We start from the raw sequence: 26,775 nt of genomic DNA on the forward strand, positions 1-26,775 counted from the left end.
ATGGATGTGGTTCAGTTGGCCCCCACAGAACTCACAGTCACTGAGAAACCCTTCCAGAGAATATCCAGTGTCCTTCTGGGCAGCCTAGTGGAGGAACCTCAAAAAAGACGTGAAGTCCCCCATCACCTGCTGGAATCGAGTAAGTTTCTGTTCTCTGACTGTTCCCCAGCCTTGGAGCAAACCTAGGAGGTACTTCACTCTTATTTTTTTTTCACAACTCACAGACAGAACCCCCATCCTGCTGCTTAAATCGCATCTTCCAGTATCCCCAAACCGTTGGAGAGATTGTGGGGAAGGAAAGAGTGGTGGTTCTGACCTTAAAGTTTTGGGTTGACTTGTTGAAGCTGCGATGTGAAGAGATAAATTGGTGACGGGATCATGGATCTGCTGGGGTATTAGATGCTGGCTTAGCTTTCCATTTAAAAAGTCACACCTGCTTAACAGGAGAAACCACTTCAGTCTCGTTTTTGTCTCTATAGTACATTGGGTATAAGGTAAATATACTTAATGTAAGCAACAATCACTGTGTGTGTTTCACCTGGTCTACTTTTCCTGTTTTATTATCTCTGTAGAGATTTATTCAGAACTTCAGAGGAGCAGAGTTGCACAGGCTGAGCCTGCTGTGTTACACTATGGAGGGTATGAAGTTGGAAAACATCACCAACAGACGCTGGTAAGTGTCAGGGCAGGGATCCTCTTGGGGCTCATAAAAGGATAACAGAAGCTGAGTAGACTGCTTGTGGTCATAAGGCCTTTTGCTCTATGGAGTGCTCTAAAAAGCAGCACTTAAAATCAGTGGCTCTGCGGTAAAAACCCGATGAGTACCATCCTGTGTGCATCAATGTCCTTTACAGTCTCGTTTTACCTTGCTGTTTGCTGTGTCTGTGAGCAGTGTTAGTGATGTGGGACTTGCACATAGTGAATGAAGCATTCATGCTTTGACTGTGTGAGAGATTGTTTTCAAAAGGTTCTTGGACTGTCACTGTGTTTGCAAACGTGTTCACTGGTGGGAAAATTCTGAAAACACCTCTGGCCTTCTGCCAAGAGCAATTTAATCTAAGGAAAGAAACTCAGTGCATAGATTTTATTATCTTCCCTTGTGAATAGTTTGGGTATTTCCTTTTCTTCACCCTTTTGGTAAGTGTTTTGAGGCAGAGATTGGGTGATGATGGTAGACTAGATTCTCCAGATATAATGAAAGTTAAAAAGATGCAGGAGGCTTTACAGGCTGAACTGTCACCATCCAAAGGTTTATGGCTTTGAGATCCAAAGCAAAACCATGGAATATTACATAACTTCTTTTGTTTCAGACTCCTGTAATAGTGAAGCCAATAGATTCTTTCACTTTTTGTTCATTTTGCACATGAGCAAAACAGAATCAGAATTTGATTCAACAGCAGCATCCTCTTTAGCAAGACTAACTCTTGTCCTTAGGCAAGGAATTGTGACTCAATTCCAAAGAATAGAAACACAGGCTGGAAGGTTTGCATCAGTTTTCTTTTAATTTCAGAGCATATTCAGAATTATTTCTGCTAAAGTAAAAATTACTACTTCCTTGTTCTTCTTTGTTAGCACAGCTTCTTTGTTATCAACAGACTCATCAAAAGTACAGTTGGAATGCTCAGTTGACCTCTTATATTGGAAAGTATTTTGCAGTTTTGGTTTTCTTTTGTTCTACAGAAGCTGATAAATATTTCTGACAATGTAATCAACCTTCACATAATACCACCCCAGACAAAGTATTTTCAGATCAAATACAACAAAACAGTAAGTACCAGAAAGCCTTCACCCTGTTCTTTGCATACAGCACTGCTTTTGTGTCATGTAAGTGGCTTTTCATGTGTTCTGTCATATTTTGGGTCATTTTCTAGCACCGGCTTGTCCCTGGCTTGTCCTATACAGTTACTGTTGATTTTTGTCCTGATGAGTGGAGATATTACTATGACTGCATCCGAATTCACTGTCAGGTGAGGATTTATGATATAATGTATTTACAGTTGTAGTGAAATGAAACAACTCTTAGGACATGATGATAATGATAAATCGTACAATGATACTAAAGGTACAATCACTCTTCTAGAACCACATAGGTTTATTCCCAGAAAGTCTGGATTGGAGTATTTAGTTTTAAGCATTTAATTTTTTTCTCTCTGTAAACATCCTAAAGCTGTGGATACAAAATCTTCCTTATTCTGTTATTCTTTGCCAGTAGATCAGTCTTTGTGCCACACTGATATAATGTCTTGGCTGAGCAGGCTTGGAGGAGCTCTAGATAGTTGCTGAAAGTATGGAAAGACAGATGGATACTGAAAGAGGGTAGAATATCTATATCCTGAGGTGCAACACAGTGATAATTTTGGAGATGTTCTATGCCCACTTACTGGCCAACTGCTACAGATTATTTTTTCTTTCCATAACATTTATTCATTGTAGGAAATAAGTATTTGCCTCCTTTTCAGGGAGAAGATACATTACTTGTTCCTCTGCATGCTTACCCTGCTGTGAATGTTGTAGAATTTCCTTCATTTATAAATCTGTCTGATGTACCAGTTGGTAAGAGGTGAGTTAAAAACAGACATATGATTCATGCACAAAACCCAAAAAATCTCATTTTTCTTTGTACAGCTTCATGTCTTGAAGGCTTTAATGAAGTCAACTACCCCCTGGACTGCAAAATAGTTCCATGTGTGAGCTGTTTCAAGTGCACATTCTCAGGAAGGCAAATGGTGCACAAAGTAAATATATACATAGATGGAACTGGGATTTCAGTCTAAATTGGTGCTGGCTCACTTCATTTACCTTTTAGTGAAGAAATATGGCTGCTGTTCATAATCTGTACATTCCCAAGTGCTTTGTCTTTTTAGCATTAATAAGTCCTAAGTAAATGGATCTTCCTTTCAAGGTTCTGGAAATGAAGGTATGAGCTGCTAGTGGCAGATGTAACTCACAGCAAATAGCTAACCTCAGTCCAGAAATTGATCAATCATTAGATTTTCTTCTGTGCTTTAAAGATGTTTAAAGTGATTTTCTGATGTGGAGCTCTAAATGGTATAGACTTCATCTTAGTCTGTCTGTTGCATAGATGTTCTACTGACTGTTCTCATAGATTACTTGGTAGCAATTGTTAATAGGAACTGGGAAGGGAAAAAGGAGGAGAGAAATCCTGTTGATTAGAGTGTAGTTCTGTAGTATATTGACTATGCTACATGTAATAATGGTGATTTCTGTTAGTGTAAAGATTTGAGTGAATGCTAGGAACTTAAGGTCTTAGCAGCTGGGTTTTACCTCATCCTGTGAGTTGGAAGTAACTCATGAATTTTACTGAAGCACAGAAATATGAATAGGTGAAGCACATACAAGGGCAATGCAAAATTCTGCAGTAAAAACAACCCCAACATTGTACAATGAACAAGTGCTGAAGTATAAAGCAGTTTCATACTCACAGAATACAGAGAGGAGAGCACAAAATACACAGCAGGGATGCTCAGGATGCTCTGAGGGAATTTTGAAGAGTTTCTGAAGACAAAACTGATGATTTAAAACTTTTACCAGTATTTTTCATCATTAGGCTATTAAAGATGAAAGCTCTCTGAGATACTTGCTACAGATACTTGCTACTGAGATACTTGATACAGAACTCAAGGGACTATGGGCTTAATCCATAGTCACTGAGGTCAATTGAAAGATTTCCTTTTACTTCTGTAAGTGTAGGATAAGACCTACATTCTACCACCCTTATTATATTCTCCTTAGGCACAGGTCTGTAAGGCAACAGGCAGTGTAATTTTCTTGTTTCTAATACCTTTTGATTTCTATAGAAGCTGCACTATACCTTAAAACAAATTACTTCCCAGTGTCCTGTTACATCTTCTTCATGAGCAGGTCATATTAAGGCAGAGAAAAAAAAAAAAGGCCTTTGCTATTGTTTATTTCCTTAAGCATTTGAAACTGTGTTGTCCAAAGGAACACTGTGTATAACATGAGTTCTTTGCTAATCAGCAGGATAGGATTTCTGCCAGACAGTTCACAAAAAACAGAAATAAGCCTGGGTAAATTGGATTTGTAGGCTGATGGATGGTGTTGCACCAATACTTTTGTACTTCAGTGTCATAAATGAGAATAGATGCATAGAAAAGCAAGTCAGCTTCAAAGAGATGGGTGCTACTGCCCCTCACACAACCTGCATGAGATATAAAGGGCTTTTATGAAAATCAGGCCACGGCATCATTATTTCTGCAGTGGTTAAAGTTCAGTCATTCTGATATGTTGGATTTTTCAACACTTTTGAAGACAGCACTGTCTTTTCTTATCTTCCACAAAGAGAGCCACAGGAGAAGGCTGACTTCTGGTGCTGTACTTGTTGTTGCTCTAGTTTGCATTGTTTGCACTTGTTGGATATTGCTGGATGTTGGATATTGTAAGAATTTGAGGATACACATAAATAAGTTCTAAAATAGAAATGTTATCATTTTTTCTCTAATCAGATTCTATACTGACAGGAGAAAGTAAGTCAAGATGTAAAATATCCAGCTTTCAAATCAAGATTTAGCTCCCATCTCCTCACTGAGTTAAAGATCTGAAATATTTTGATATTTTGGAATGAGTAATGATTATTTCTCATTAAAAAGTAACCCATCCCTCTGAACACAGATAAATTCAGTTCATGTTGTGTGTAACAATTTCTCCACCTTGTAATTGATGATCAAATGCAGTTTCATTAATTTCTTTCTTCCATTCTCTCTTTTCAGCAAGGAGTGTGTTATCCCATTGCACTGCAGCTGTCCAATAGACTTTGAATTCCACATTGATTTTATTCAGCCTCACAGAGCCTTCAGCGTTCATCCAATGTTTGGTAGATTTAACTTATTTAAAAATCTAAATGTTAAATCCATATTTATTAAGTGTAGTTCGTTCTGACAATTTATTCAATGCTGTACAGAAAAAACCTTTGCCTCAGAGTGTTTCCAGGTAAACACAGGCTGATAAATATTAATCCTATGCAGCCTCAGGGCAAACAACCTTCTTTGGCTGGTAGATTTCTTTTGTCACTGCCCAGCTACAGACCTCTGGCAAAATATGGGACATCCCTAACAGTTCATCCGGCCTTTGTCTTCTCTTTTTGCCGGTCTGGCCTTTGGAAAGGAGAGAGGCAGGAAGCCCAGCTTTCACCTCCTTGTCACACCTTTCCCTAAGGACTGTCTGTCTCCTGCCCCATTAAAGGAAAAGCTGTGTGTTTTTGGGGACTAGATATGCATCATGTTACTTGATTGGAAACACAGAGTAAATAAAAGGTGACCCCTGCTCTATGAAACATAACCCTGCCTGTTTTTCTTCCCTAGTGGTCTGGAGGAATTTGATAGAACTTTGTTGCTTTAGGAACTGTTACAATGATGGGCACAAAACACATCGCTGCAGGTGTTTCATGAGACAGCAGTGGATAATAAATTCAGTCTAGACCTCTGTGCACAGGCTTTACAGGAGGTAGGGCCTTTTGGCTACAGTATGCTCAGCCATTTTCATGCCTAATGCTGGAGAGAGCTCTGCCTTGAGACAGATGGACCTATCTGCAGGTCAGTTGCTATCACTGTTACACTTGCCAGGTGCCAGCAGAAGCGTGGAAGTGCTTAACGTGTAAGTTGGATGAGACCTGGATGCTTACACATAATTCACTTACACAGTCTGGTCAATTCCACAAAAATACAGAAGTGTCTAAAGAAAGAAAAACTTCAATAAACCTGGCACTTAGTGCTATTTGTGACATTGGAATTTAAACTTTGGCTATTTGTGCACTTCAGTAAAAGTTACTATAGTTCCTGTATGTACGATGACATGAATTTGCTCTGTCTTGTCAGATGGATTTTTGTTCTTCAGTGATAGTAATGGGATTCTATCAAATGTGTGCCTCACAAAGATGAACTCTGCTACTGTCTTAGTTTGAATTAATCTTTCAGGATAATATCCTTACTTTGTGCTTAAAGAAGTTTTGATATATCAAGGGAGGAAAGAAACAGACCTACAATTGAGTAAAATTCATCAGGAAGTTTTTGGTTTTTTGCATGGTCATAGACAAAGAGGCTGGAATTAATTCCTTCTAAGGTGGCTTAGTCCTTAGGAGGAAAGGAACTAAAATGTCACAGAGAAAAAACAGCAACTCAGTAAAAATTAAGTCAGAAACTTTGGCAGCTAGAAACTCTGAGGTGCTGAAGGCCAACTGAAAAGCATTAAGAAGTTTCAACTCTCACTCAAGCCATTGTTCTCTGACATTGTCAGTTATTCACCAATTACACACACACACAAAACCAGCTAAAAACAGTGAAACTAACAGAATGCAGAAAATCAGGCAATGGTCACTTTACAGAGAAGGGAAAGTAGTATTTCTGACAAGCTGAATAAACTCCTGGCAGAAATGCTGAGGAGCATCAGGGCCTGTATACTGGGCTTGTTCTGAATGTTTAGGGATATGAAAGGTGGTTAAAGTGATTGAAAAAATAATGGAATAGGTGATAAGGAAATAAGATCAAGTAGAGATAGATAATGCATAAAATCCAGATGATTCCTCCAACTTGGAAGAGGACAGAGGAATATGTTTATAACGCTTTGCTCCTGAAAGCAGGAGGTGCCAGAGACTTAAGTGGCAGATGTAAGTGAAGAATTTCTACATATAAACAGGCAATCATTTTCACAACAGTAGGAAATGTTGTAGTCTTACTGTCAAATCTCTCTGCTATTGCAAAATACATCCTATTATCTGGCAATAGTTCATGAAAGACACTTTGAGACCTGAAATATTTTCCAGGCCTACTGCCATGCATTCAGACAGTACCATTGTCTAAAAAACAGTCCAGAATCAACTTCACCATACTTAAATCGGCTCACGTTAGATAGACTCTTAATGTTTTTCTCTTCTAATCACAGGAATCATTCCAGGTAATGGGAAAGTAGAAGTGACTGTGAAATATTCCCCTCTTGAGTATGGAACAGCACAAATGACAATGCAGCTACGGATTTCACAGTTTCACTCAAAACCCTACGTATGCGTGTTCACAGGAACCTCAGCACCACATCTGGGCTTAGTGTAGGTGTGACTAACTCATCTTTGAGTCTTTGTGCCCAGCACTAAAATCTATCTAATAGGATTTTGTGCCATTTTGCTGTAATCAGTTTTAGCATTTGTATCCATGGAGACTTAAAATGCACTAATGTAATTAAACTGTTAATATGTGTCCCTTTCTCTTATATCATTCTCTCAAAATGCCCTTAATCTGGATGAAGTGAAACTGTACCAGAATTAAAATAATGAGAAGTTACATACCCTTAAGGAAGCATTGAGCATCCTCAGCCTCTGTTATGATAACAGCTGTTATGATAACTGATAACACCTTCTGTTATCTGTGTTATACTTATTGCTGAGACCTTGCAAGATGCAGAGGCTTTTGAGCAATAAAGTCTTTTGGACTGTACTTAATTATTTTTTATTGAACTCTGAAGATTAGAAATTTTCATTCCAGTTGGAATTTGAGAGAGAAATTTCCAGTCTCCTTGTATATCTAAAGGGGTGGTAAATGCCTATACTATATGTATATGCCACATATTGAGTACTTATAAAAGCAATATTTGTCCTTCTGACACCTAGGAAAGAACGTTTTGACAAACAAAGAAGTTGTCCAGAGAAAAAAGCTGCATCTTTGAGAAAATCTGTGATATGGAAAAGAGACCGATTCAGCCAAGCACAGACAAGGCCAATTCAAAAAGTAAAGGTGTGAAGAGATAATAACTACAAGTACTTTTTCCAGGCTGAAAACATTTCTTGTTTCTGTTTCTTCCTATTAATTTATATCTCATAGGAAATTGAATACCAGAACCTCAGATTCCCTACAGATTTGTCAAATCCATATGCTGTAGCTACTGTTTTGAATCAGGAACCAGGCAAATTGAGGAGTAAGGACTTGAAAGCAGGTAATGGGATTACACAACATAAACTTAGTCTTAGTATTCTTTGTAGGTTTCTGATGAAGAAGTCAGCTTCAGTATTGCTGAGGTGATATGACTAGTTTCGGTAAGAAATCTCACCTCAGCTTTATGTGTCAGTGACTTCAGTTATCGTAATGGATAGATTTCTCAGTTAAAAACTCAGTCTCGTTTGAGGTGTGGTATGGCTTTCTGATATTCCTACAGCCCTTTGCCAAGGCAGTGGTGGATTGAAAACAAGGCAGATGAAGGAAGCTGCATTTCTACTAAAAGTGAAAGAAAATATTCAGGAAGAGAAAGCAAATCACCTGAAGTGGTAAGTGTTAGTTAATCACATTAACAGTGCTAGGGTTTGCTTTAGGAAAGCCTCTCTGAAGGATGTATGCAACAACCACTGGTGTGTGCTGCTGCCCCTTCATGTCCAATAGGTTTGTTTTACAGCCAAATTACTCTTGGTTTACTTCCATTTTTTTCTCTTCTGCCGAAGAGTAATCTCAGCAGTAATCCATAGTAGTACCCAATGAGGTCTTTGATTATGTTACAATTGCATTCAGATTAAACCTACTGGACCACCTTGTTCACCTTACCTTGTTCTCAAGCCATCTTATCTTCTTCCCTTAAGAGCAAAGGAGGCTTTTATCATGGTTGACAATAAGCCAAGGCTGAAATGTGTAATGGGCTGAATAGAATTACACACATACATCATATGGCATAAACCCAAGCACATAGCTGTGTGTGTAAGCACACTGTGGTTTCATTTGCAATCCACAGATCTGCCCTTATGCTGAACATTATGGACCTCTACCCTACACAACTTCAGAAGAGGAGAGTAAGTCTGTAAGCCTTTACATAAAGCAAACTGTGTATTAAGTAAAGCATTTTTCTTGTTTCCACTGTAAATGCAGGCAAGTTCATAAAGGCAAAGATCCAGTCTCTGTGGAATTTAAAAGAGAGGTTATTGAGAACCGACAGAGGGAGGAAGAGCACTACAAGGTTAGTCTGTGCTGGTGTTTTAGTAAATTGAAAATCAATTGTATACTTTCAGGTTCTGCATTGTGTTAGTGAATTGTATCAACCTCTCTATGTCTTCAGTTTTTCTTCATACATCAATGCAAACTTGTACTAGCTCTACTTCTTACTGCAGTTATATCTTTGTTTTGCCTGTGTGGCATTGTTTCTGAGTTGGTTTTGTCTTGGAGGTAGACAGACAGAAAGGGTAAGTTATAAACGGAAGTGTAATGAGGCAGTTGCCCAGCCTGGTAGATTTGAACCCAGCCACCCAGCCACATCCTAATGTGACACTGGAGCATAATCCTGTCAGCACCATGGCTGCATCAACCTTCTGTTTATATGGAAACTCTCTGGAGAGCTGATACCATGAATTTCTCACAGTCAAAGAGCTAAACCCAGTCAGTATTCTCATGAAGATCCATGGGGAGATAATTAATGAAGTTGTTCTTCTACACCTTCACCCTCCCTCTCTTTGGTTTCTTCCAGTCACCCCAGACTATGAGTCATCTTCCATGGAGGTGACTGCAGCAATACTTGGTGGCAGGAAGTATTTCTCCCAGTGCAGCACAACCTTCAGGGACAGTCCCTCTTATCCTGCTTCCTGGACATTCAAGTAGCTTCTGACATACCACTGACTTCCAAGGAGTAGTTTATGGCAGTAAAGTTATTTCTAGATAGGGTAAAGGCTTGACTTACTGAATTAGACTGTGAATTAATTCAAACAGTAATACTAACAAAGGAGGAAGTCAGTAAAGACAAGTTAAATTGTTAGTGTTGTCTCACTGAATTAGATGCATTTTAATTTTGTTTAGAAACATTTGTTTCCTTACCTGTTGGCCATAGGGGCTGTGGAGATCTCTGCCTGGTTTCACAGTTGCCCCGGTGACTTTCTGAGAGTGTTATATTTTTGCCCATGATGTCAGTTTGTTACCTGAGTGTCACCATTTACTCAAGTGGCTTCTATGTTACACAGCCTGTGAGTGAGTGTCCTGGAGACCTTTAAGTGATCTGTCTTCCCCTGAACTAATTGAAACTTCAGTCCCTGAGAGTTTCACTGTCCAAAATAACTCTAAGGTCTTTTGTTTAAGACATAAGGATATCCTGGAAATCAAACTGGGATGGAAGAGGTGCAATGAAAAGAAGCACTGGTGTTTGTCCAGCATGCTTGCACACTTTGAGGGAGTCTCAAAGAAGTGAAGTGGTATCAGTTTTAAACTGTTTCACACATAAACAGATTAAAGAGCTGGCACCATTAGGAAATATGACAGACATTTACAGATCACAGCTGATCCTGGCTATGCAAAGCAAATTGTGTTTCATTAGGGCTGAGATCTGATTGAAACTCAGGCCTCAGAAGACATTATTTTACTTTGACTTGCACAAGGGTTTCAATAATCACTCCCTAGAAGGGAATAAGTCTCTGGTTTGTCAGGCACCTCCAGAATGTTACCTTATGAGTTCCACTAATTGTAAGAGAGGAAAGAATCACTTGCTTTGAACTAATGTATACTAATGTGCTTTGTACTTCCTGTTCTTGTGCTAATGTCATTGTTCTTCCTGGTGACAAATCAGATCCAAAGAGGAGATCCTATCATAGAACAAGAGTTTCAAAGGAATGAAGCAGAAGTTTCTTTTAGGCGTGTTATCCGGCCTGTTGACCAGGTTTGTTTCTATGTTGTTACCACGTGCTATATGTTATTATCACCTACTAAGCTAGAAAACAGACGGAGATATTTGGCACTGAAAATTTCTCCTCCTAATATTCCTCTGTCAGTGTTTTATTTCCTATTTTACTTTTAGTACAGTAGGGTAAGCACTGTGCTACACGCACAACTCTTGTTCTGATCTAATCTGAGAGACAAGTGGAAATCTGTAGCCCTAACCTGAGATTCATATTGCTTGTTGTTGAAAGTTCTCTCAGGAGTATCTCTCTCATGCCTAAACATAAGGTTAAGCATCTTGCAAGATCTGCAACCTTTACTTGCATGTGAGATTGACAGGAACCTTTCTAGTACTTAGATATTTTTTTGTCTTCTATGGTGTGAGGTATTTACTAAGATTAATTTCCTGGGATTATTGGGAGCTTTGTTTAATAGATAGTCTGCTGCTGTAGGAACTTTGAATGTTAGCCACACACCCTTCCACCTTTTTGAGGAACATAATAGCTGTGGGAGCTGGTATTTTTCTACACTTTTATGTCTGGTATAAAGTGCTGAAAATTGTTTGCTGAGGCATGGCATAGGGTTGTGTGGAGTGTGTGCTATGAGGACCTTCCTAATCTAAGTGCTGGTTGAGCAGCTGCCCTGCTGTTGAGAGGTATTGCACTCTGGGGCCACCAGAAGCTCTTCTAGTGCCACCTTTGCCTGTCACATCAGTTTAAAACTGGAGAAGACATTAATGCATCAAATGTTCAAAGAGTATTCTGATTATTTAAGGTATTAAATATAGAGACATCACCTCTGCCTCAAGTATGTCCAGAATCAGAGATCACTAGATCTGGGGAGGTTATTCTGGGGAATTACCACTCTTAAGTTTGCCCTGATTTTCCACCTCACAGTCAGTATGTGCCATCAGCCATTATTGGAGACAGGATACTGTTTTTTTCTGGCCCCCTGGTTTGATCCCATGACTATTCCAACTTCATATCTGTGCAAGATAAAGTCAGCTCTCTCCACTATCTGACCACCCATGCATTGCACTGAAGCTGTACTATGTGGTTGTCATTTGTGTGGATACAGACCATGCCATGTTATCTGTGTATTCTTCACACTGCAGCTGCAAATATTTGGTGATTACCTCCCATTAAGCCCTGCAGTGAAGGCTTTTGGTTAGATGCCAATACTGCAAACATTCTCTATTGGCTTAATTTCAGTGTTTAGAAATAACATATGGATTCAGGCCAAAGAATGGCTTGGGCTGGGGGAAATTTCTCCCGTGTCTGCTTGTAAAAGGGATGTCCTTTAATGTTTCTTTTTTTAAATAACCACTCTGCAGCATCCAGGTGTCCAGCCCACATTTGACTTGCTCCGTAATGATTTTTGGGACCACAGAAGCAGGATGTTGAGGAAATTCCAACAGGCAGCATACAAGGTAACATAAATAACCAGAACACAGTTTGATGGCATGATACATTGGAAACAGCACGAAAGAACCTGCAAACTAGCACATAAGGAGTCTTCACAGCTAGCCAGGGATTTCATAGTCTGAAATGCATGTCCTTCCTTCACCAGGACATAAGGATCTGGAGTAAGTTTTGTGTTCAGATGGGGCTTCTACTGGTGCTTGGTTTTGCAGTTAATACTAAACAAAAGCAAGATTTCCAAATGTATATAGATAACTGTGCCCAGTTTTGGGCCCCTAGTACAAGACAGACCTCAATAAGCTGATGTCAGTTTGGTGTAGATCCACCAAGATGGTCAGGGTTTGGAGCCCTGACTCTGTGAGGAGATGCTTACACAGCCTGGAGAGTGAAAGTAGAGGGAGAGTGCAGAACCTTCCAATGCCTGTGTGGAAGTTATTGATGATGGAGCCACAGTCATTGAAATGGTACATGGTGGGAGTATGTGAAACAATGGGCATAAATTCAAATAAGAGAGATACAGACCATTTATAAGGAAATCTTTTTTTCACCTTGGGGAGAGACAGTCATTGGAGCAGCTTGCCCAGAAAGGTTGTACAGTCTATGACCTTGAATGTGTTCAAGACTGAACTGGGTAAAGCTCTGAGCAACCTGGTCTGATCTCATCATTGTCTTTGCTTGGAGCAGGAGGTTGGACCAGGACCTCCTAAGATCTCTTCCAATCTGGAAGATAAAGACTAATCAGCAATATCACTTATCTCATTGTGTTTAAGTATTATCTTACATCTGCACTACCCTTTCCCCAGTAAATCTAAGTGACATTTCCTGCTCTCCTAGTATCTGGTTCGGATATTCTTCTCCATAGAATCACAGAATCATTTAAGCTGGAAGAGACCTTTAAGGTCATTGAGTCCAGCCTTTGTCCCAGCCCTATCAACCACTAGACCATTTCCCTAAGTGCAACATCCACCTATCTCTTAAACACCTCCAGGGTCACAGAATTGCAGAATCACAGAGAATCACAGAATGGTAGGGATTGGAAGGAACCTTTAGAGATCATCCAGTCCAACCCCCCCTGCAGAAGCAGGTCCATCTAGATCAGGCCACAACATTAGGCTTGATACAGAGGTCCTGAAATGAAATACTCTGTCCTATATTGCACAAAGAGTGAGGTGGCTAAGTGGCCCTATCTAGTATTAAAATCTTTGAGTCTTCATTTTTACCGTGTGATATATGGCAAATTACACAGTGCAGGTTACTACTCATTCCCCACATTCATAGAGCCACAAGTATTCATATGGCCCTGATGGACTGACTGTTTACTTGTTGATAAATCTGTATGTGCCAATAGGCACAACTGAAGGATTAGAATCTAGCCAAAAAAGGTCTAATTTACCTGTAAGACTAAAGGAAGGTTTGAACTGCTTTTGCTGTGTAATGTCCCTGTAGAGTTGAGATCCATTCTACACCTCTTCCTCCCCATTTTCTCCCTCCTGAACAGAAAGCTACAGTAAAAATTACGAAATAGAGCTATCTGAATGAGCTCTGCAGAACAAATAAAGCTGTGTTATATGTGTAATTCTGTGGCTGTAAATCTTAAGAGTGTTTGGCTTAATATTAAACTTTAATTCTCTTAGATTGTGATTCAGATGCGACTAAATCATTTGCTGCTTCTGTTCCGTGGGCAAACCAGAGAAACCAGAGGTTTGACAGAAGGCTCTGTATCTGGTAAGAAGCAGAACAAGTTGACATTCTGACCATGAATTATGAGAATTCTGGTTATACTGGTCATACTGCAGTGTGTCTGGTGTGTTACACATAAATGTAAAGACAGAGTCCTTACAAAGGAATCTTCCAGCAGAAAAGTGTGTTAAAGTAGAATCATAGGATTATAAAATAGTTTGAGTTAAAGGGACCTTTAATGGTCTTCTAGTCCAACTTCCCTGCAGTTGCTCAGAGCCCTGTTCAACCTGATCTTGAATGTTTTCAGGGATTGGCCATCTACCACCTCTCTGGGCAACCTGTGCCAATGTTTCACTACTCTCATCATAAAAAAAAAAATCCTCTTACTTTCTAGTGTGAATTTACTCTCTCTGAGTGTAAAACCATCACCCCTTGTCCTATCATAATAAGCCCTACTATAAGGTAGAAATGACTGTAGTCAAAATCATACAGAATCACACAGAATCTTAAGGGCCGGAAGGGACCTTGAAAGCTCATCCAGTCCAACCCCCCCAACAGAGCAGGACCACCTAGAGTAGGTCACACAGGAACTCATCCACATGGGTTTGGAATGTCTCCAGGGAAGGAGACTCCACAACCCATCTGGGCAGCCCCTTCCAGTGCTCCCTCACCTGAACAGGGAAGAAATCTTCCTTGTGTTTCTTTGGAACATCTTCTGTTCCAGCTTGTACTTACTGCCTCTTGTCCTGTTAGTGGACATCATTGAGTACAGCCTGGTTCCATCCTCCTGACACCCTTCTTATTTCTTACTCCCTCATAAACACACAATTTAACAACTGGTGAAACCCTTTCCTGCGTCAAGCCTTTTGCTCCTTGTGCAACTAGGCACTTTCAATTCCCACAATGCGGGAGTTGCAGGGATACTTCAAGTAGAAGGCATAATGGTAGTTAGTATAAGAGAGACTTTATGACTTGTGTCTGCCTTGCTGAGTGGAATGAGGTAGAAGACCATGCTGGAATGAGAGGGCTGTAATGTCCTTTTAGAAAAGGGGAAATTAGATCTATCTGCTAGTCAAGGTATTGTGCCTGCAATCTTGTACATATGGCATTTAAAGCCTTTAAGAAATATCTTAGTTTTCATACTAAAACTGCCAGACATGCTCTAGTTTGGAAAGATGTTAAATCTATTTTGTGGCTTGATTTTCTTTTCAAAATGTCGTGGTTTAGGCCCATCAGGGAACAAAGACCATGATTAGCCTCGAGTACCGAAGAGGCTGAGAATTGCTCGAGGGCAGGGAGGGCTTAATTGCCGCTTAAGGTTCAGGACAAAGCAGACCAGGCCACTCGGTTTGGGGAAGAAAAAAAACAGAAAATAATTTAATGCAACATCAACTAAAACATACCCACAAAAACCCAAAACATAACCAAAACGAAACAACACAGAGGAATACGTCAATGAAGAGTCCAACCAGCCTTTTTAAGAACACCTTCCCGCCACACCTCCCCTCTTCCCGGGCTCAGAGCCCTGATCCCGGGGTTTTTACCTTGCCCCCCCCTGAACGGTTCGGGGGGGCAGGCAGTGGAGGTCTCAGTCAGTCTGCTCCCAATAGCTTCTGCCGTCTGTCCCTCCTCAGGACGGGTGAACTCCACACCAGTCCTCCCTGCGAGTCCGTGGGGTAACTCACACGCATGGCAGCCCTGCACGGGCTGCTCCGACGTGCACCCATTCCAAAGGCTGCAGCTCCTCTCTGCCTCTCGTGTGGGGCTGCTCTGCGGCGTGCAGGCTCTCCAACACGGCCTGGGCCATGGCCGTCTCCCCACACAGTCCCTCGCCCGTCCGGGCTCACTCACATGGAGCTGCTGGTGGCTCTCAGTCCTGCCACGGATCTCCACAGGCTTCAGGGACACAGCTTGCATTCTCGCCACGGCCTGCAGAAGGGTCTCCGCTCCACTGCTCCTCCTTCCTTCCTCCTCTGGCTGAAGGGTCCGCGTGGTCGCCTCCATCTTGTATCCCTCTTACACCTCCTGACTCGCATTTCAAATTCCCGTCCCCTAAATAGTGATGGCAGAGGCGCCAGATTGGCCCACCCGGGCCGGAGGTGGGTGTGAACCCAGGAGCCGGGGGAGGGTCCGCAAACTCTTTACCGGGTCTTCACTGCAACCCGCTCCCCCTGTTACTAAGCCAAAAGCTGCTCCTTGCTAAACCAGAACACAAAATAATATATTAAGATGTGTTACAAAATCTTAATATTTGCTTTCCATTCGTGTCAGAAAGCAGGAGTTTCAGCAAATCACAGAAAAGTGAAGAATGTAAGGACTCTTCCAACATATCTGAACTCCCATTTCACAGTTCCCATGAAGAGCAACGTGATTTGGTAGGTATAATAACTGAAATGGTAGCCAATGCTTAAGAAATAATTTTGTTGCAGACATTGGCCCCAGGCCTGGTACTGCCTCTATCAAAATTTCACAGTGTGACTGGTATTCTAGGATTCTGATAAATTAATCCAGGACTTCAGGTTTCCTAAAGGTGCTGCTGAAAATCGTAAGAAACCCCTTTTCATTCTCCTAATTGCATTCTAAAATTCTGTAGAATATATTACTGATCAGAGTTAGTTAACATCCATGGTTTTACAGAAGAAAAGAAACTAAAAATAATTGAAGTGCTGAAGTCCAGGAAGGGACAGAAGAAACATAAACCACAATGTCTGCGTGTTTATTTCTGTATGTTTTCATGTAGCTGTGCTGATGGGCTGCTGACAATGCAAAGCAAAATGCCCACTGTATTACTTGGTTTTAAATATTATCTTCTTTCAGGCACCTGATGCTCTTGGCCTGGTTCCTCACAAACCTGTAGATGTGAAAATCAAAAGAAAAAAAAAGAGGATTCCTTTTTACGACTTAAAGGTGAGTTGGTGCAGCTCCCTCAGCTCTATCATGTTTTCGCTCTTTCACTTGTCCAGTTAGACATGTTTTCTCCCTGATTCAGTAGCCCAAATGTGCAGTAAAAGAGTGACCTTAACATGGCTGTATGATTAGCATGCTTTTATTAAAAAAAACATGTCACCTATTTAAGTAACAAGCTTATAGTCAGCAATTGTCCCCTCTCTCCAGACAGAGAAGAATCACTTCAGCTGAAATTATTATATCTCAAACAATAAAATCCTTTTATGAATCAAGAAAGCCCTGGTGCCACACAGTTTTTCCTTTGGTTTTAAAAGTGACATTAAAAAGGTCCTTCTGTTTAGAAATGATTGGAAGTGTTTATTTGGCATCTAGTTCTGCATGCTCAGTGCCTTCGTTCCTGCATAGGAAATACAAACATCTCCTTGAAATATATTTATTCAACTTTATGAGTACAGAAACAGTTTTTTTCTCCTGACCTTTGATCCCTTTTCTCTCCAATTTTTCAGTAGCAAAAGATCAGGGGACTGGAACATCTTTCATACGAGGAAAGGCTGAGGGAACTGGGGCTGTTTAGTCTAGAAAAGAGGAGACTGAGGGGAGATCTTATTAACATTTACAAATGTCTAAATGGCGAATGTCAGGAGGTTGGGACATCCCTTTTTTCTATAGTAGCTAGCAACAGGACAAGGGGTAATGGGATGAAGCTGGAACATAAAAAATTCCACTTAAACATAAGAATAAACCATTTCACTGTGAGGTGAGGGAGCCCTGGCACAGGGTGCCCAGGGAGGTTGTGGAGGCTCCTTCCTTAAAGGTCTTCAAGACCCACCTGGCATATTCCTATGTGACCTGATCTAGGTGAACCTGCTTCTGCAGGGGAGTTGGACTAGATCATCTCTAAAGGTCCCTTCCAACCCCTACCATTCTATGATTCTATGAAATTCTGCACCTTATCAAAGAAAAAGTGCTTCATCTGGTTCAAATCCATAAATATTTTGACTCAAAGTCCACTTTCTTCTTTTTGAAGTGATGAGTCTAGAAGCTTTCTTGTAGCATCTTTTCCCTTATTACACATTAGTTCATCTAACAGTGTTACCTATATTATAAAACATAGTTTTTCTCCACCCCATTAAGTTCAATATATTTGATCAAGAAACTGTTACATCCATGATCTTTGATAGAAAAGCAAGAATAGAAATATTCCTTTATCCACTCATTCAGCTTGTCCTGGTGAAGAATGTCTTCTCAAAGTTTTGGTCATTCACCATGTTCCAGATCCAAGTATCTTTTACCACAGAGATGTGAAATGTCCCGTGATATAGCTGGAAGGTTCCATTTCATCTATGAGTTAATTATAAAAGTAATAATTGTCATCTCTTGCAGCACATCTTTTTTCTTTGCATTTAGGTTCCTCAGCATTCCAGCATTATGAAGTATCAGCCATTTTGCACAAACTACACAGACACAAGTTACCAACCTCAGAAACTTTCCCAACCACTGAGGCAGGGAGCACAGGTAACAAGTCATCTCAAGTAAAAACTTTGCTGAAGTCACTCCCAACCCTACATTCCTACAATTATGTGGCTAATTTTGTTTCAGTGTTTTATACCAACGAGCCTTACTATGCTCTGAATGTCTTCAATATCTGTGTTTTTCAAGGCTGAGTTGATTCAAGTAGTTGCTTTTCCTGAGGAGCAGTTTGACCTGGTCTCCCAGAGTGTGGATTTTCACAAACCACCCCCAGAAGAAGTAGAAGAAAGGGGTATCAGCCTCTTAAAACTGGTTCCTCCCCAAGCTTTAGTCTACCCTACAGAGAGCAACCCACTTCGTATTTTTGTAAGTAGAAGTTAACTTACACAAAGAATCAAAGAAAGGAAGGAAAAAGGTGTTTGTTTCATTAGAAACCTGATGTGGAACTGGTGGGCAATTTTCTTATTCGCATCAGTACATAAAAATATCCAGAGTGAAAGTAACTCTTCAAGGTGCAAGCCATGGTAGGTAGCATTTAGGTAGCATTTAGAGCTGATCCCACTGAAAGAGGCACCATTGCACTTTAAGGTGGAATTTGATGAGTTTAGGGGAGGGATGATAAGGCAAGGTTGCCAGTGATGGCAGAGAACCTTTCCAATCTTACACTCCACAAATGGTGACTGATCCCAGGATTCCCTAGAACACCATGGGGCTCCTCTTTTCTTCTCCATTTGTTTTTTCGTTTTGGGCATTAGAGGAAAAGCCATGATCCTGGCCTCTCAATCTTTCTAGAACCTCATGATCTTGGCCACTCAGACCTTCTATAACCTCGTGTAGGTAGGACAGGTGCAGTCTTTTCCTTCTGTTCAGCAAGGGGACTGCAGTTCTGCCTGATCCTTAGGTAAATTGAAGTCAGACTGTTTGGTCCCATTATGTCCTGCTGGCTTCAGGTTTCCAATAGCATCCCAAAACCACATTTCCAAATTATTAGGCACAAAGATTTGAAAAATCACAACCATGTACATGTGAGGACTTTCTGTTACTTCTTTGTCATGGAGATTGTGCTTTGTTCAGAAGCAGATGCTAGTACAGTAAATGGCAAAATGCTCACAGAGAGGCCAGTTTCCATTCTTGGGTTCTGAACTCTTCAGAGAATCAGCAGTGGATTTTGGACTAATCAGGCAATATTTTTTTCTTCCAAACTTGGAGACAACACCTAAATTACTGTATTTTAGACAACAGAGAGCTTGGATGAACAAGACAGAGTATGAGTCTGTGGTGAGAGGAAGAGACAGGAAACAGAGTCACACCAAATATAATAGTCACAATATGACAAAGGTGTGAATCTGGGGAAACTACATTAATTCTAAGAACAAAATCTTCACCAATATTGTTCTTAATGGTGCTCAGAACAATTTTAAAAGATAATCTCTTCTTTATGTTTAGAACCCCACTCCAGGACTAGTTCCATTTTTGCCTCCATTGGCTTATTCTGAAACAAATATTGAATATCATCTCTGTCCTCATCCAAAATACACCTTTACCAAGGAATGCCCCAAAGGATCCAGTATTCCAGTCACACAAAAGAAATTTCTACATCATAAGGTATGGCCTTTTGGGTTTATTGTATGAGTACCTGGCTTCAGTATGTATTGGTGAGAATTTGCCCCAAGAAATCAAAAAAGAAGATGAAGAGTCATCCTAGGTAGAAAACATTTTAAAATACAAATTATGCATGAGCCAAAACAGTCAGTACATGGGTCAGAATAATTTGTTCTTGTTAGGCTTTATCCATGCCTCTAATTTGTCCCTGAGTATTTCTCTGCTCTTTCCCTCTTTTCACTGTCTGTTGTGTTTTTATCACCTTGCAGTGGAGGAAGCATTTTTTAATTATGGAGAACTGCAGCTCTCCAGATTCAATTCTCAACCAAGAAGTCAGATGCTCTGTCCTGCAAGCCTCTCTCGCCACTGCATTATATATTAGAGGTCTGATTGCTGTAGCACTTGTCATTTCAGGAAGTGATTTCTGGAGTAATGGAATGGAGAAGATTCTTACCACTAGTGTATTCCAACTTTTCTAACACTCCCACATGGACAAGTACAGCACCCAGGTAAGAATCTGAATATATGGTGCCTCTACCATGCACCAGTTTCTGCTATCTGTAACTACACTGACAGTAACTCATCCCACAGATAAAAGCAGGCCTATGGATGGAATTAATTGCTGCTCAGAAACCCCAAACCAACAGGGAAAACCCTTACTGATATCCTTGAAGGGTGGGTTAAGAGCAGTATAATTAGAGGAAATACCTAGCCTTGGAAAGAAAGTTCCTGTCTGGACTTTCAATAAAATCTCTCCTGTATGCTTTTTGATTTAGTGCCAGAAGACCCCAGGAGGTAAAAACTGTCCTGTGGAAGTATTAATGGTAAAACCTTTAACAAATGGGCACCTGCACCCAGTGTAGCCAACATCTCTCAGGCTGATGTTCTCTCATATCACAGTAGTTTCTGGTATATTCAGCATACTGCTTTGGCTGAATTTGTGTGCTTGTCAGCATCAGCAGGACGGGACTCAAATTGGTAGTTTTTCCCAAGGAGGTGGCGATAAATAACGTGAAAGCGAAACCAACCGAAAGTGAAACCAGCAAAACCAAAGTCAGCGAAAGCAAAGCCAATGAAAGCAAAGCCAATGTAAGCCAAGCCAAGCCAAGCCAAGCCAAGGAGAAATGTGAAGCCAAGCTGCCAGCAGCAGTTGGCCAGGGTGACTTGGCTGGGTGGCCGAGTGAGCAGCCCAAAGTGGTGTCCATCCATGGGATGGCCCAGGAGGACAAAGACCATGGTTTTCCTGAGTCTTAGAAACACAAATCCTAGAAGGCAATGTGCCTTCTAGCAGTTAGATAGAATCCATGCTTTTCATTTTGCAGCTGGGTGGTAAGGAGCATATTGCAGTGTAGTAGCAAGGCTGATGAGCGTTATGAGCATTTCAGGAATCCTAAAGAGTGGTGTGTGGTTTGTTCCATAGATTTGAGACACTTTTTTCTTTTTAGTCGTAAAGATTGCTGTGCTTTCTGAGCAGGCTGGGTGTTTATGAGCCAGTTGGAGTGCATCATCTTCAGTGTAACTGCAACTATTGAGAAGCTTCAAAATAGGAACATGTAGTGCAGCTAATCTCTGCTCATCTTAAACTAATACCATTTCCATCACAGGGATCCTTACAGTTTAGATATGCTTCCAAGAGATGTACCACCAATGCTGTATGACTTACCTGAGAGAGACAGGGAGAACATAATTGACCAGTAAGTTTCTCCTCTATTTTATATTTGGTGTGATTATGCCTTTACCACTTTGTATGGATGTGTCTAAACCTGTCCCAAGAGATCCTCAAAGGCAAAAGCACAAAGTCCCTCTTACGTGAAACATACTTTTGGTTTTCTTGGCTAAAAATACTTTTGACAGGATGAAACCCAATTGTTTCTCATCTTACTAATTTTTAGTGAGACAGATGAAACTGAGTTCAGAATGATTCTTACTCCAGAGATGGTGAGAGATGAATTTCCACAAATTGGGCAGGCACTCTCAGAAGAAGACAAAGAGAAATCAGCAAGAAAAGAAAGGTAGGTACCATTTGAAATTAGGGTAGAGGAATGGGAAGGAATCTGAAGGCAAGCATCCCCTTCAGATCATCATAGAAAGTCATACTGAGATGCCTTAGGGGCTTCATGATGATTGGGATGCAGATCTGGCGCTTGGAATAAATTTGCACTGCAAATGCAATCTCTGGTTTGGAATTCAGAAAGCAGCTGTGGATGTGACACACTGGCCTGGATGTTTCTGGCTTCAGTTTTATCAATGTGATCTAACACTTGAGGCAGTTGTCTTGCCTTTGCAGAGGTAATCAGTATTCTTGCATTAATAAACACAGAATTACTTGCTCCCTAAAATATTGTAAACTGGCCACTGTAGGACCCAAATCCTGCCTTTTGCCCCCAGTCTTGTCAGATCCATATCCTGAGTTTGTACCTCGCCTTGCGGGGAAACCTAAGGACAAGGAAAGCTCAGAGGGACAGATGGGTCTTTGATGGGGTTGATGGTTACCACCATGGTTCCAGAGCAGCATTTCAGACCCACAGAGCAGTTGTGTGGGTCTGAAAGCAGAAGTGGATACACCATGGGGAACTGGGGATTATGTAATGCTGCAGAAAGGATGCAAGTCAGTGTAGGAGCTGGTAAGTGGGATACTGAGGGTAGCGGGCATGAGTACAGATAGGGCAGTACAGATAAGTCATTGCAGAGTGACACAGGAGAAAGCACTGAGTTCTGGCTCCACATTTTCACAGATACTTTGAGTGAACTAATCTTTCTGTCCAACAGTTGTCCTCTCTTTGAAACAGTCATGATGTGGCTTAGATGTTAGGGTGTGCATAATATCCTGAAACTTTCAGAGCCATCAAGACGCTTGAATGTCTCATTTTCTTTAAATTTAGAGGGATATTATTTGATTGGCATTCAAATCCTGTGCAACTGTCAGCAATTAAACTTTAAAACAGTGCTGAGTATTACAAGCTCTCCAACAAAACACTAATCACTGTATTGTGATTACCACAGCATTGATTGAAAATAATTTACTGTAAAAACAAAGGTGTGTCTGACTCAGTGCCAGTTTTTGCATTTTATGACACTCTGCTTGTCAGAACATGGGGATTTGAGATAGATTGTGTAACTAAAGAATGATCTTTTTCTCGACAGTGATACGGTGTTGGATGGTGCTTTTCCTGGGTAAGTAATTTTAGAACCACAAGGTTCCTTCATTTTGAAGTTTTAGATGCTTTCTTCAAAAATGAAAATACTTTTCTCTGTTAAACACCTCTGGGTATTGGTATATATTTATTGAAAGCTTCCCTATTTATTTTGCTTTGCAAAGAGGGAAAGAAAAATCTATTAACAAACAATGAAGTTCCAATCCTTTCTTTTGTCACTGGAAGATTCTCCACTGTAATTAATGGAGTGGTTTCCCTAGATTACATAGCACACATTACTCCTCTGCAGCAGTTTCAGGATTCCATCCTTTAGGCAAATCAGTTTTCCATGTGAGTGCTCTTGATCTGGCCATTATAGCATATGCTTCTTCTTAGATAATATGTACAACTGAATCTAGTAAGTGTTTGCCTATCAGATGGTCTGTCCAAATCAAGAATGAATGCTGTTTTCACTATTTCACTCCTTTTGCAGTTCTGCATAAGTAATAGGATACCCTCTGTGTTCATTGTAAAAAAGAAAAACTATATGTGAATGTCTCTTCCTTTGTTTTTGTCAGTATTCCCAAGTAGCTCCCCTGGCTATTATCAGTACTAATGACTTTTTAAACTTTTTGCAGAGAACTGCATGACCATCCAGGTGGACATTTTCAACCCCAAAACAACGAGTTCAGAGAGAAAGTTCAAAAACACGTGGAGAAAATGAAGCTGAAAGCACTTAATAAAACCCTTATTCTGGGATAAGAGTAGTTTTACAAAGTGCATAGCTTTGCACTGCTTATCCTATTAATGCATGAAGCCTCCTGTGTTCCAGACACATGTACAGTTCAGTGTGGTCACCAGGTTCTTATGCCAAGAGAAAAGACCCACCTCTGTCAAGGACTCTGACTGTGATCGTTACCCCAAACAGTACTTGCTCCAATGAGAATTATCAGCTATATACGATCTCATTTTGACCTGGTGTGAGGGTCCAGAAAGCCACAGTACTAACATGTAGATAGTTTGGTAATTAATTTACAGGCCACTGTGCTCAAATAAAATGTGACAAGTCTTTATGACCAAATACTTCTGGTTTTGGTTTTTTAGTTATGACCTGTCTTTGAATTTTTGCAGGTAAGTCACTAAGACTCAGCCTTGACTGTAAATCATACACTTGAGATTTTTAATGAAAGGGAAGACCTGAGCAGAGTTACTGTCCACAAAGAGAATGTCCAAGCAGGTTCAGGCTTTAATCCAATGCATATCTGTCTTGGCAAAAGGGTGCACAAAAGAGCTGCAGATCTGTGTGAGAGACCTGTAATGTTCAGAGTGTATTCCCTAGGAAAGGGGATTTCTCAGCATATCACCCTTCAGCTGAGATGTCTCCTACTTTCTGAGATGTCTGTCCTTACTTGTGGGCAAGCTCAACACCAAACAAAATTGGTTGTATCCAAAGTGAATCAATTGCTCATTTTGAAGAGTGGTGCAGGCTATTTGTGCTGAAAAGGACATACCTTCTATACTTAAAGGCATGCAAAATGCTACATTCTGCTTCTTAGGAGTCATAGTTCTTTCAAGACCAAAAAAAAAAAGTCCCTAAGAAGAGAAGTTTATTCCAAAGAGTGGAGATTAGTGTAGACAAACTGCAAAAAGCCCATGGAGGTAAAAAATGCAAAAGTGGAGCGAAAATAAAGCTGCAGAATGGCTACATGCTATCTCTGTTCACTTCAAAGAAAGAAAAAGCTGCTGTGTTTCTGCTAACTGTCTAATTGGCAAGGGATTGTTCAGAATGCAGGTCTGGAAATCTGTAGAGTTTCTCTGACTACAAACAACTGTTTCAACATGTACACATTACTTTTTCCTTCTGTAAGTCCCCAGGAAAGTAGTTGGTCTCTTAAGAGATGCACTGAGACTTGAGCATGATTCTTAACATGACCATTAAAATAAAAACATTCTCACAGTTCATAATCCACAATTTAAGTCAGATCAAGTATAAATAATTCTTAGGAACTCTTATCCATCAGCTAGATGTCAGTGTCTACTGAAGATGGAGTAAGTGTTCAGAAACAATGGTGGTTAGTCAAAGTTGTCTCTTTTTTACAGCAGTATCCTCTCTCTTCCCTTCTCCTCCAGAGCTTTATGGGCTGGGTTTCAGTATGCAGAGAAGGTAAGAGAAAGCTGTTACCTTGCCCTAAATTGCTCCTAAAATACTAAGGGACTGTTTTAGCAGCTAGTAGTGCACAGATCTCTGTGCATTATGTCCCTCCAGGATACCTTATAAGATGAGGTTGACTCTTCTAAAGGTAATAAGCTATCAGAGGCAATCCAGATGTGTCTAAGAACACAAAGTGTGGCTAAATAATGAAAAGTCTTAGATTGTCATATATGAGGCCACTGAAGTATTCTCCTGGTTGACTACAGAACACTTCCAGAAGTGGAATATAAATGAAGAATTATAACCTGCAGTTGTTGGTTATTCACAGTTCTATGCCTGTTCAGTGTTTCATGAAAAGGATTGAGGTACTTTTTGTAACTCAGGAGAAAAAGGAATGAGGTAATGGAAATTGTATTTGTGTTGTAACATTGCCCAGGACACTGGAATATTTCTGTCAGTTGTTTTTAACTGGATTATCATTTATAACATACTGAACCAGAGCATACATTCTGGAGTGCATTTTTAGGGATAAAAGATGTATATATAGTTGTCTCTTAACAGACTGCAAATACCTGTTGATAAACACCTTATGCTTTTTAGGCTTATTGGGATCTTTTTTAAGGATCGGCCAGGAGGATTGAATATCAGTTGTGTGAAATGTTAACATTCAACATCAGTGCTATTTAAAACAACATCAGTGAAAACTTTAGCCTTAAGGCTAAGTTCTTACAAACTATGGAAAACAGCTTATTAAGGCATTTTTACTCTGCTTTCCTATGCCTCTACTAAAGATGTAAATCACATTCTTTTGAAGGAAATGTAGCATTCAGTTCTAGCTTAATGCGGTGAATGTGCAGATTAAGTACAGATTGCAAACTGAGGTGAATTAATGCATTATGTATAGCCATATTTCCATTCATTCTAATGTTAATTTGTGCATTGCCTTATTTTGGGAATCAAAGGGCTGCATTCTTACTGATTTAAGTGGGAAAGTAAGAATGTGTAAATTGATGTGCAGAATGTGACAAGATTATTTCCACTCACTGCAAACAATATTGCTATTGCATCCCATGTTTGGAAAAGATTCATTGTATAAATGAGGATGCAACAGTTTTACTGACAAAGATACATCCATCTTGCCTGAAAAAGCCTGTCTCTTAATAAGGTTAACAAACCCTGACTCATGCTTTAGCTTTTCTCCTTTTTATAACATAAGAAATTAGCATTAACCTCTAAATCAAATAAAAGGTTCACTTTAAAAATGAAGAAAATGCTGATTTTTTTAAACATGGAAATGATCCATGAGCTGAAGTGCTCAGTAACTGGGTTATTAATCTCACTTACTGTTACATGATGAGAGAAAATCCATCCAAGTCCTTAGAATGTAAATTAATTATGTTTTATAAGAAGACTGGGAACAAAACAGCAGTGTGTGTCAAATGTAAAGAAGTGGATGCAATTGTATTTTCAGCTTATAAGGCTAGTTTCATGGATCCCAAACTAAAGAAACCTTGTTACCTTTGCATTTGTAATGCAAGGTTCAGTTATTCCAAGCTGCAATTGAAGTTTTTATTGTGGTCTGGGCACTGATTAGTTATCTCTCTCCTGCACAGGTTTTCACACTGCATCCTTTGCCTTATGGAAACAGTGTGAAGGCTTCTCTCCAGCTATTTAGCCATGGAAGGTTTTAATTCTTGCTGAAACTTCTGCTCCTTTAGTTTGGTTGGAAACAGTCAGCAGGTTTAGAATTTATCAAGTGAGATATAGAC

At 40.2% G+C, this 26,775-nt stretch overlaps 1 protein-coding gene across 1 annotated transcript; it reads left to right on the plus strand.

Annotated features, from left to right (window-relative positions):
- CFAP221 (cilia and flagella associated protein 221) lies at positions 1 to 23,616 on the plus strand. Its single transcript, XM_062005043.1, has 24 exons — positions 1 to 139; positions 573 to 673; positions 1,681 to 1,767; positions 1,872 to 1,967; positions 2,460 to 2,560; positions 4,749 to 4,852; positions 6,916 to 7,075; positions 7,634 to 7,757; positions 7,845 to 7,956; positions 8,176 to 8,284; positions 8,874 to 8,961; positions 10,552 to 10,641; positions 11,974 to 12,069; positions 13,696 to 13,786; positions 16,013 to 16,116; positions 16,559 to 16,648; positions 18,056 to 18,163; positions 18,308 to 18,484; positions 19,565 to 19,723; positions 20,135 to 20,229; positions 21,325 to 21,414; positions 21,613 to 21,732; positions 22,865 to 22,894; positions 23,493 to 23,616. Exons 1-24 carry the CDS (start codon positions 1 to 3, stop codon positions 23,614 to 23,616), a joined length of 2,595 nt encoding a protein of 864 aa, XP_061861027.1.
- The last annotated feature ends 3,159 nt before the right edge of the window (positions 23,617 to 26,775 follow it).

This window comes from Colius striatus, chromosome 11 (assembly GCF_028858725.1).
Source record: "Colius striatus isolate bColStr4 chromosome 11, bColStr4.1.hap1, whole genome shotgun sequence".
NCBI lineage: Eukaryota > Metazoa > Chordata > Aves > Coliiformes > Coliidae > Colius > Colius striatus.